Source organism: Gossypium raimondii, chromosome 10, assembly GCF_025698545.1.
Source record: "Gossypium raimondii isolate GPD5lz chromosome 10, ASM2569854v1, whole genome shotgun sequence".
Taxonomy (NCBI): domain Eukaryota; kingdom Viridiplantae; phylum Streptophyta; class Magnoliopsida; order Malvales; family Malvaceae; genus Gossypium; species Gossypium raimondii.
The window spans coordinates 48,261,490-48,273,403 of NC_068574.1; the positions used below are offsets into that span (position 1 = coordinate 48,261,490).

Consider the following 11,914-nt stretch of genomic DNA (forward strand, 5'->3'; position numbering starts at 1 on the left):
AAATTATAATATATTAATATTATTAATAATAGTTTTAAACTATAATGTATTAATATTAATATTTATACCATGATGAATTTTGTATTGTTTTAATAGTAAATACCTTTAAGATTAAATAACACTAATATAACTGATTCTAAATTAGTTAAATATTTTTAATTACATTAATTTTTAATTTAATAATGACTTTTTGAAGAAATTAACATAAACTATGTTATAAAAGAATTAAAAGTTAATATATATAATTGTGCATCACATAAGAATACAAATTAGTTCAAATATATATAATGTTGAAATAAATTTCAAGAAGTGAAATAACTGTATACCTAATATAAATATCACAAAAAATAAATTTAATAATAAATGAGGGTTAAGAATATTATTTTGATTCCAAAAGTGCTTCTTCAAACAAAACAGTACCTATGTCTTTTTGGTTGGATGAAAAAAATAAAGGGATGGAAGGAGAGAATGAAAAAATGGAAAGAAAATAAATTTAGAGTGTATTTAGTTGGAAAGAAAAGTGAGAGAAAATAAAATAGAAGGGATGGTCATTTTCTATTCTAATGCATAAAAAACTAATCTTTTTAAATTGGAATGATCAGAGAAAAGAAACTGGGAGAGAAGTGTATGTTTGTTCAAATTTTACATTTTTCGGTTGTTTTATTTGCTTTGCTTTCACTTTTCAACTCTACCAAGCAATTGAGAGAAAGAAAATTACTTTTTTTTTTCATCTTTTCTACCAAGCACATCTATGGAAAGAAATTTTATATTTTCCATCCTTCTAGTTTTCCTCTCCATTTTTCTAAATTTCTTTCCTTTGTACCAAGCAAATCTTAAGGGTGTGCTCAGTTAGGTGAAAAAGTGGAGCGATGTCGAAAGGGAGTGGAAAAGTGGAAAGAAAATAAATTTTAAGTGTACTGGGTGGGAAAGAAAATAGGAGAAATGATAATTTTTCATTCTAATGCATAAAAAAAATTCTTCCAAATTGGAATGACGATTGGAGAGAAAGTGAGAGAGAAGTGTCTCTTAGTTTAAATTGTGTATTTTTCAAATGTTTTATTTTATTTCATTTAATCTTTCAATTTTACCTGGTAATGAAAGAAAAAAAATCTTTTCCATCTTTTCTACCAGTAGCATATATAAAAGAAAAATTACATATATTTTTATCTTTTATTTTTCCATCCTTCAATTTTTCATCATTTTAATTTTCTTTTCACTCTATTTATTTTTCAAAATAACGGAAAACACATTTTAAATAAAAATGTCAAATTATTTAACTATTTTTAAAATTAAGTACTAATTAAACAAAAACCACAAAGGGCTAAAATATACACCAAGTCTAACCCTTCGTAATTTGATGAAAGGAGAAGATGGGGTGGGCTGCTTCAAGTTGAAAATTGATTGCCCAAAATCAAAAGGCCCATTATAAAATGTTTTCATTCTACATCTCGTAATTTAACCACAAAAGCAGGGATCATTTTGGAAACTTTGTAAATTATTAATTCACAGTTCAGTCTAGGCGCAAGTCATCGCCGGTAATGGCTAAAAAGCTCATACAAAATTAATTGAGTAGCATTTTCACGCATTTCTCCTCTGTTTTTATCACTGAAATGGAATCGAGATCGAGGTTATCGTCTATGTTATCATATGCGATATTTCTCGTTACACTCAGTGGACTCGCAACTCTCTCCGATTCTACTCAACAAGCGTTCAAAAGAGACCCCGGCCTCCCTCACTGGCACCATAGCGCATTCCTCGAAGTTCGCGACAGCGTCCGATCCGATGTTCGCCGCACGCTCCACACGCGTGCTGAGGTAATCGATTCTCGCTCTGAAAATCTTGTTAAATCTGTGAAGAAATTAATGACGACTTTTTCCTCGCCAATTTTCATCGAGTTTTCTTTTTTGAAAGAAATTCATATTATTAATAATGTCGGGTTTTCATCGAGGTTTTTTCATTTTAATTATTACTTTAGAGCGTCGAATTTACGAAAATTATAGGACTCGAATTGACTGAATTTGAGCTACACAGTTGATCTCTCCTAAAAATGTAATTCAAAATTCGAATTGCGTTCTGAAAATCTCTAGAACCTTGAAGAGTTAGTGGCTGCTAGCTTAGTTTTTCTCATCTCTGGTTATGATTAGAAAAGGTTCCCTTTCTAAAAATCTTGTTAAATCTCTAAAGAAACTTATATGGACATTTTTCTCGCCAATTTTCATTGACTTTTTGTTGTTTTAATGATTACTTTAAAGGAACTTACCAATATTATAGGTTTCGACTTGAGTGAATGAGCTACGCAGTTGATCTCTCCCAAAATGTGATTCAAAATTTAAATTGCGTTCCTGAAATCCCTAGAAACATGAAGAGGTTGTGGCTGTTAGCTTAGTTTTACTCATCTATGGGTATGATTAGAACAGGTTCTGTTGTGCAGGTTCCATTTCAGGTTCCGCTCGAGGTGAATGTGGTGCTAATTGGTCTCAATGGAGATGGTGGCTATCGGTACAATGTCGATTCACAGAAATTGGAGGAGTTTCTGAGAGTTAGCTTTCCCTCTCATAGGCCTTCCTGTCTCGAGACCGAGGAGCCCCTTGATATCGAACATCATGTTGTTTATAACACATTTCCTGTAAGTTTTTTCATTCCTTATTGCATCTTAATAATTACTACTGGTTTAAGCTTCAGCTAGATATCTAAATTGAGTTGTTAGTGTTGTTCTTCACTTATTTGTTCTACTATAGGCAGGACAGCCAGAATTGATTGCGCTTGAGAAGGCACTGAAGGGGGTCATGGTTCCTGCTGGTTCTGCAAGAGAGGTCTACTATATTGCTTCATATTTACTATTACTCTTGATAGTGGAAAGAATATTAACTATATGAATTCTTTTGTATATCAATTTCTTTTTTCTTTTTTCATTTTACATATTAGCCTGATTTTGGGAGAGAGGTGCCCCTATTTGAGGTGGAAGCAACAGCTGTGGAGCCAGTATTCCAAAAGCTATATTCATATATATTTGACATCAAAAGTGGGGGATATTCTGCTAAAGAGATGGATAGACCTGTGCCAACTGCTATATTTATTGTTAACTTCGACAAGGTATAAGCTAAGTATAATTTCAAACATTAGTTCTGTGCTTTGTCTGTATGAAACTTTGACCATTCCTAGTGTTTTCGTTTTTCCTTTCCCCTTACATGGCTGCATTGATTTGAAATTTTCCTTCTTGATACACTGGTGAATGATTCGGCCTCTTTTTAGGTCAGAATGGATCCTAGGAATAAAGAGGTTGATCTTGATAGTTTGATGTATAGCAAACTTACCCCACTGACTAATGAAGAAATGAAACAACAAGAGGGAGACTACATATATCGATATCGATACAATGGAGGAGGAGCGTCTCAAGTTTGGCTTAGCTCTGGAAGGTCTGTTTTGAGTTGCATTACTTTGTCGAAAGTTTAACTTTTGGGTCCCTGATTTATGGACTTATGGGAAAGAACTGCTAGATTAGAAATATTAACAAGATATTTGATAATATAAAATTCCACTTCTCAATTACCTGCTCTATAACCTCACTTTTTTTTTTTAATCTCTTTCTCTGGGGCTCATTTCTGCCTCTACTGTTCAGGTTTGTTGTGATTGACCTATCGGCTGGCCCTTGTACTTACGGGAAGATTGAAACTGAAGAAGGAAGTGTCAGTCCTAGAACATTGCCACGAATACGGAGTATCTTATTTCCAGGGGGTTTGGCTTCTGTCAGTAATCGTGCTACTCATGATAATTTCATGGGACATCTTGCTGCCTTGGTAGCAACCACAGTTGAGCATGTTATAGCTCCAGATGTTCGGTAATTTTACACTATCTTTATTCATTGATAATACTTGCATTTTATGTTTCTTAAATTATTATAATTGGAAACATAGTTGATTATGATTTATGAATCATGCTCAGCTCTATACCTTTCTAGCATTATTATTTACTTTGGTTTAGGGCCTTTTCAGTTGCCTTCTTATTTGTTTGTCCTTGGTGAACTCAGGTTTGAAACTGTTGATCTGACGACAAGGCTGCTTATACCTATTATTATCCTCCAAAACCATAACCGGTATAATATTATGGTAAAAGGTCATAATTACAGCATAGATATTGAAGCAATTGAAGCAGAGGTAAGAAACTAATCTTGAATGGCATCTTCAGATCTGCTTATGCTTGTAAAGCTTGGGTTTAGCCCTTTTTTCCTTGACTCATTATCTGGAACAACATGTAAATAATTTTTTTCAGATTATACTGTGGTGATAACTGATACTCTGAAAACTACTGTATACCATCATACTTTAGTTCTCGAAAACTACTTTTAAAACCTTCTGATTAAAAGCAAAGAACATATATCCTAAATACAACTGTGTCATTTGTTAGTTGGATCGAACTCCTTTTATTTGCATTGGCTGCAAATGAAATTGCTTGGGTTGTTTTTCTGGCTCTGCTGAAGGTACTATATTTATTTTTGCGTGATGCTCAAGAAGCAAAATTAATATGTTTCATATGTGGATATTTTGTTTTCTTCAGGTGAAGAAGTTGGTTCATGATGACCAAGAAGTAGTGATTATAGGGGGGTCACATGCACTGCACCATCATGAGAAGTTGGCTATTGCTGTGTCAAAAGCTATGCGTGGCCATTCCTTGCAAGAAACAAAGAGGGATGGGCGCTTCCATGTTCATACGAAGACATATCTTGATGGTGCCATTCTTAAAGAAGTGGGTTTTCCACTCTTTGACCACTTTTTTCCATTTTCTTTCTGAGAGTCTTACTTTCATTAGGTTACATATTGTCAATATCTTGTTGTTATCTCTGTGTTCTGAAGTAAGTTTTCTGAGGATAATGATGAGTTGTTGTATCTAGTTAATGCGCTTTTCATTGGCAATGCTTACTTGCTCTTCTCATTGTGTCTTGAAGTCTCCTTGGGATACTGATAGACGGTTATACGTGTGCTTTTTGTTGGCTTATCACAGGAGATGGAACGTTCTGCAGATGTGCTTGCTGCAGGTTTACTTGAAATGGCTGACCCATCTCTTTCAAATAAGTTTTTCCTTCGCCAGGTCAGCTTATATTGACTTATTCTTTTTACTTGCTTAAATAAAGAAAAAGAAGTATAAATTGGTGGCATGTCTAGTCTCTTGCAAGTTGAATTTTTCTCTTGCTTGGTTCTGAGGTTAAACAGTCTTTCTACCCATGCTTCTTTATCTCTCTTTGGCTTCCCTATGTTGCCATAACATGAATTTTATGTTCAGCAGCATTGGATGGATGAATCCGAGAATTCAACTGATTCGGTTCTGAAGCATAAACCTCTATGGGCTAGTTACAACTCGAAAGTTGGCAAGGATAAGAAAAAGAAAAAACAGAAGAAAAAAGGCGATCTGCACCCAACTTATGGAACTAGAGTTATTCCTGTGTGAGTAGACCAACTTATCTGACAATTTAAAATTGCAATCATGCCCAGGTTGTCTGATCAAATATTTCAATACAAGAAACATGTATTACAGGTTTTCGTTGTCCTGCTTAATAATTTTCTTTTTTGTAGATGCTGCTTTGTTTATTGGTTTAAAATGTTGTTTGCAGCTTCTATGTGAGATTGAAAAGTTTTGCATCCTGTTCTACCACTTAATAATGTCTTTAAGAACTAAATGGCAAATTTAAGAGCCTCAGTTACTTGTTTTATTCTACATATTTAGAAGGCATGGATAATCATTTATAACATCAACAAAATTGTGGCCTGGTGGTCATAGTTGATGGATTTAATTACAATTCTTTCATGATTTGATCAAACTGCTAAACCATTTTAACATGCTGGAGATTAATCAGCAAATTGGTCTTATGATCTTTTTCTACAAAACATTAGAGAATGTTACAGTTTGTACAGGTAGTATTTGGAAATTTGACAGTCTTCACTAAATTAGAACAGCTGTTGCTTCAATCAGCAATACCATTTTTGCTGATTCCCCCCTCCCCATGTTATTATCCTTAAGTTTATGATAAAAAGTTGTACAATAAATTTTGGTATGTTTTTGAATCATCTCTTGTATTGTAATACTTCAGATAATAAGTTCCCAAAAAGCAATATTATGAATCAATCTTTAGACTGTTTAATGGATATTAGAGCTTTTCATTAGACATAGATCAGTTATTTTTCTGCAGCTTTGTGCTATCATTGGCTGATGTTGATCCACAACTTATGATGGAAGATGAAGGCTTTGTTTGGACTGGAAATGATGTTGTCATAGTACTTGAGCACCAAAGTCCAAATATACCGCTGAGGTGAGCCGAAAATTCTTTATTCCTTTAAAAAATACCCTTGCTGTATAATTTTGATTTGAGCTATCTTATGTATTTGACTTTGCTGGACCAACGAGTTCTCTAACGTCTCTATTCATTTTTTAACTCTTTCCTCGTGCCTTACCATGGCTTTTTGACTAGTTATGTTTCTGAGACTGAGAGAAGGCATGCTATTCCATCACAAGCACAGCGCCATATTGTAGCAGGGCTTGCTTCTGCTGTGGGTGGTTTGAGTGCACCATATGAAAAAGCTTCTCATGTACATGAAAGACCTGTTGTGAATTGGCTCTGGGCTGCGGGTTGTCACCCGTTTGGACCATTCTCAAATACATCTCGAATTAGTCAAATGCTTCAGGATGTTGCGCTGGTAAGCTAACTTCATCGTCTTAAAGTTCTTTGTATCACACACGAGACACATACCTACCAAGGTATTAAGAGTGCACTTTGCAACTCGATATCTATTTGGTCGAAACAACTTTGCATACTCTGTAGGATTTCTTGCCTAGTAGGTACACATATATTCACATGTAGGTTCTAATGGACAAGCTTATTGAGGCATTTGAAAGATTTACCATCTTGTTGGCAGAGAAATACGATTTATGCACGTGTAGATTCTGCTCTCAGAACCATTCGTGATACATCTGAGGTAATTTTATCTTCTTATAGCCATTCCTTGTCCAATGTGATAATTTTATCGAGATAATTTTATCTGCTTCTCATTGTCTTCAGGCTGTCCAATCTTTTGCTGCTGAATATTTAAAAACCCCACTTGGTGAACCTGTGAAGGGAAAGAAGAACAAGTCGACTACTGAACTATGGCTGGAGAAGTTTTACAAGAAAACAACAAACCTGCCTGAACCGTTCCCGCATGAATTAGTTGAGCGATTAGAGAAATACTTGGATGTAAGCTGCAACTAATCTAGCTAACTGATTAAGTTATTTGAACTTGTTCTTTTTCTATCTTTTTTTTAAAAATTTTTTCGGGTCTATTGCTTGATTAAAACAGAACCTTGAGGAGCAACTCGTTGATCTTTCTTCTTTGTTATATGACCATCGACTACAAGATGCACATTTGAATAGTTCAGACATCCTTCAAAGCACCATGTTTACACAGCAGTAAGTTAGCCTGCATTATGGCTTGGCAAACTATTTGACGTTCTTTCTCTTTCTTTCTTTCTTTCTTCATTTTTGGCATATTATGCAACATTTTTAGTAGGTATTTATCAATCCTGTTCCAAACCTTTATAATGCAGGTACGTTGAGAATGTTTTGACAAGCGAGAGGGAGAGAATGAGATGCTGTAATATCGAATTCAAATACCTGATGCATTCTTCCCAAACTTTCGTCTATGGAGGAATTCTTCTTGCTGGGTTCTTTGTATATTTCATTGTCATTTTCTTTTCATCACCCCCCGGTCAATGATCACAACTCCGAAGTTTATCAGGCATTTGAAGGTAAGCTTGGTCTCTCATCTTTAGGGAACCCATCTTAGTCTATACACATTTCAGAAAGAAGAAAGTTTTGTAAAATTAGGGTTTCTTTGCTTGCATTACCACAACATGGTATAAACAAATAGCTGAATCTTTGCTAAAAACTTGTTTTTCTTTGAGAACCATGAACCAAAAAAAAAAAAAAAAACTTTTGAATGAGTCAGTCAAAATTTGATCGTATATCTTATTCCATCCCTGGCGATGTAGTTCTTGGAAGAAAAAATATATATTTGACGTTTCTTGATGCATCCATACATCAGCGCGCGCACAGACATCTCCATATATTCTTCCCACTTCTCTATATAAAAATCAACTTCTTAACTTACTTGATTGGCAAGCTTTCACCCGTTATGAATGATTCAATCTCTTTTTTTTTTTTTTTTTCCCCTTTCATTATCAATGGCTTGCGTGCGTTGACCTGGTGGTTCAATCATATACGATGAACACCGGTAAAAACTGGGAACCATAAACCCTTTAATATATATATTATTTTTACTTTTTGGACATTTTAAACTAAAAAGTTAGATTTAAGAAAAATATTATGATCTCATTTTTATCTTTTGTAAATATGTCTTCCCTGATTTTTTAAAAATAATATATTTTTAGTTATTATTAAATTTACATTTAAAAAAAATTCAAGATTGAACTGAGAATTTAAAACAGATTTGATATTTGGTTTTAGGCTTTTCAACAGGGAGATTTCATCTATAGAGAGAAAATCATTCCTTCACTCTCCAAACCTTTCAATTAGGAAAAGGATTTCTGCTAATGAATGTTCAAATAAAACTTTATTTTATATATATATATATATATATATATATATATAATATTTTGACCTAATGATGTAAAAATGATAATGAAATAAAATTACCAGTTATTATGTTTCGTCCTATGATTTATTTCATCATATATAATATAACCTTAGCGTTTGGAATAGGTTTGGCAAAGTAGGTTGAGCTCTTGTGTCAAAAATTAATTAAGTATTAATCCAGTTGGTTAATGATTAAAAATTATTTTTACAGAGTAAACTGTATTATTATAAAATATTTTATTTTTATTTATATAAAATCAATAAAAAAATCTATATTTGGACTTGAAAGATTACGATTTCTTTACAACCATTTCAAAGTTCTATTTGATTTTATATAACTTTTAAAATATATTTTATAGGTTTTTAGGTGTCGCATAATCTCATAGGTTTAATGGATATGAGGTAATTAAGATAGTAAAATTTTAAAAGTGATATGATAAGAGAACTAGGTTGAAATAAAACTAGAAAACAACCTTAGTCATATAAGAAAGAAAGACATGCTCGTTGCAATTATTTTTATTCATTAAAAAGACTAAAATGGGCTTAAGCCTATTTGGGCCGGGCCTGGATAGATTTTTTAAAGCTTGAGTCGAACCTGATCTTATTATATATTGTTAATATATGTTATAAATGGTTAATATATAAAATCAGCCCAAAACCAAATATTTTTTTTCCCAAAACTCCAACTTGTCCTTAATAAATTAAAGGACAAACTACTTAAATAGTCATCTAAATATTTTGCATTCTTATTTTGGTTATTAATTTTTTTTTGTTAATTTTACATTTTAGTCACTCCACCATTAAAATGTGTTTGGTCATCATACAAAATGTTGATGTATGTTGGTATAATAACAAATTTAGCCCTTAATATTTACCCATTTTATTAATTTAATCATGATTTTGAAAGTTTCAACAAATTTAATTTTAATATTTACATATTCTATCAATTTGGTCTTGATTCTAGAATTTTAAAAATAAGTGAATATTTACACAGAATGTGTAAATCGAGAACCATAAAACCATTTTTTATTTATCTTTTTGAATTTTGTAACTTAAAAGTCAGATTTTAATTTTTTTGCAGATATATTTATCTATTTTTCTTTTCTAGTTTTTATATGTTGATAAATTTTAAGTATTATTTTAACTTTTTGCAGATTTGATCTTTGGTTTAGGCTTTTCAACTGGTAGATTTGATCTGTGATAAAACTAACAAACAAGTTAACCATAGAAATTTTTTAATTACTTTCCAAACCTTTCTATTAGAGCTAATGAATGTTTTTAATAACCATAAACTCTAGGGTTAGTGGTACTAAGTACTAAGTGTTCACTGTTGACTTTAAAATTTATTTCATGGGTTGGAGTTACAAAAATAATTCTGATTGGTTGTTATTAGGGTGTGTAGGTTAGTTGTAAATGTAAATGTAAATGTAAATGTAAATGTAAATGTAAAAATAAAAATAAAATATTTATTATCTTTTCACCCAATGATTTAAAAATGATAATGAAAAAATATCAATTATTATGTTTAACATAATATTCAGTCATTGATATATTGATATATTATATGATGACTAATATAAATGAAAAACGATTGAATACAAAATTTATAACATCAAAATCGGTTTGGGAAATTACTTATATAAGATAAACAGTTAGTATCACGAATTAATTAGATACAAATTTAATTAAATAATGATTAAAAAAATAAAAATTATTTTTATGAAAATTGTTGAGTATTTTTCTTTGTCTCTCTTAGATAGTGGTGTTTCCCTATTTATATGATATGGGTACTGCTCATTGGTATGGCATACTAGGTAGGTTCCATGCACATAAACACGTATCCTATACTAGGCTTAACACGTTTTTATGCAGTCTCATGTGTGATCTCATGTGTTACTTCGCATGAGAACATAGGTACCCATCCTATGAGCTCAGTCTGCGAGGTCCTATGAGCTTGATAGAAACTAGCCCATTCGACCTGAACCCATTCGGGTCTTGGGCTGATGGTAACAAGTATCATAATAATTTGTCCCTCATTTGATTCGAAGAAGAGTTATAAAGTGACTATTCTTGGAACTTGTTTTTGTGGGTACAAAAGTAAAATTAATAAAACTTATCAAGTACGTTTTACATTTTATTACATAACTCACATTTAACCACATGGATAGAAAAAGTATAGCTGCTTACAGCTGATCGCTCTCCCACTGTTGGGCATTTGAAGTGTTAATGAATGAATGGGAATTTCTTTTAAAAGGGAGTTAACCAGGCCCTAGAAATCACATTACTTAAATTCAAAATTTTCGAAGAAGAATCATAGTCGAAAAGGATAATTTCAGAGGTAATCTCTCTAAAATTTCCATTGTATTCTCAACTTTTCTTTCTACTTTCATTGGTAAAGTATGGCTAGAACCAGAGTAGTTGTTGTGTTATTCTGGGTAAGACTTCGCGACATCAGGAGGCAAGAAATGTCGTAGAAGAAAAAACGTATGTTTGTACAACAAAAGATGAAGAAATGCACCAAGTTCTGGCTATTCAAAGAATTAAAATTTTGAATTTCGCTGATGATTTTTCTATTCCTAAAGGATCGCACCGTTTGAGCGATACCAGTAATGGTAGTTTTTTTACTTCTACTATATGTGGTAGAAGTGGGGTTTCATTTGCCCCTTCATTCTTTCTTTTGTCATCTCCTTGATGACTATAGGATAGCTCCTAACCAATTATCTGGTTTTTCTTGGTGGTTGGTTGTAGCGTATTTCATTAAATGTGGTTGACGCGATGAAGTGTCATTGATCTTTGTATTTCAAAGGTTATATCAATTTAAGGCCTATAATTAAGGGGGTCAAATGGTTTCTTCTGTTTTACCCCCCACGAAGACGTGAAGTCTATTATCAACAACAGATGTTCTAATCTTCATCTGAATTGCTGTAAATATATCCAAGTCACATACAATCTTAATAGTGGCTTTGGTTTCCCCACTGAGTGGTAATCGCCATACAAAGACATATGCTCGAGAAGGCGCGACATAGTATCAGAAATAGGCTGGGGATAATTTTACAGGCTTCGCCAGGGCTGTGTACTGACTTAAAAGAAATATTGATTGTGAAAAATGTTTTTTGGTATTGTCTTTTAAGTTTAAGCCCTAATGGATGGAGACAAGTTGACGCGAATAATGGAGCAAACACCATTAAACTTCTTCCTGAATAGTTTGCGTAGCCTTACGGGGCAACTGATAAATTGGCTCTTATATTGTTGGGAAATAAAGATGAGCCTGGGAATTACTTTTATAATTTTTGT

General features: G+C 32.7%; 1 protein-coding gene across 3 annotated transcripts; it reads left to right on the plus strand.

Moving 5' to 3' along the window:
• The first annotated feature begins 1,506 nt into the window (after window positions 1-1,506).
• On the plus strand, window positions 1,507-7,989 carry LOC105777240 (uncharacterized). 3 transcript variants are annotated; one of them, XM_012600383.2, is made up of 16 exons: window positions 1,513-1,814; window positions 2,432-2,626; window positions 2,739-2,813; window positions 2,926-3,093; window positions 3,253-3,416; window positions 3,620-3,838; window positions 4,028-4,154; window positions 4,555-4,743; window positions 4,999-5,085; window positions 5,278-5,438; window positions 6,182-6,301; window positions 6,461-6,686; window positions 6,906-6,965; window positions 7,049-7,222; window positions 7,326-7,435; window positions 7,573-7,989. In XM_012600383.2, the coding sequence occupies exons 1-16, from the start codon at window positions 1,611-1,613 to the stop codon at window positions 7,739-7,741; spliced, it is 2,448 nt and encodes an 815-aa protein (XP_012455837.1). In that variant the 5' UTR covers window positions 1,513-1,610; the 3' UTR covers window positions 7,742-7,989. The 3 variants fall into 3 exon arrangements, 2 of the variants coding, with proteins under 2 accessions (XP_012455837.1, XP_012455838.1); XM_012600384.2 differs by having other exon boundaries at window positions 5,281-5,438; XR_008190026.1 differs by lacking the exons at window positions 6,906-6,965; window positions 7,049-7,222; window positions 7,326-7,435; window positions 7,573-7,989 and having other exon boundaries at window positions 1,507-1,814; window positions 6,168-6,301.
• The last annotated feature ends 3,925 nt before the right edge of the window (window positions 7,990-11,914 follow it).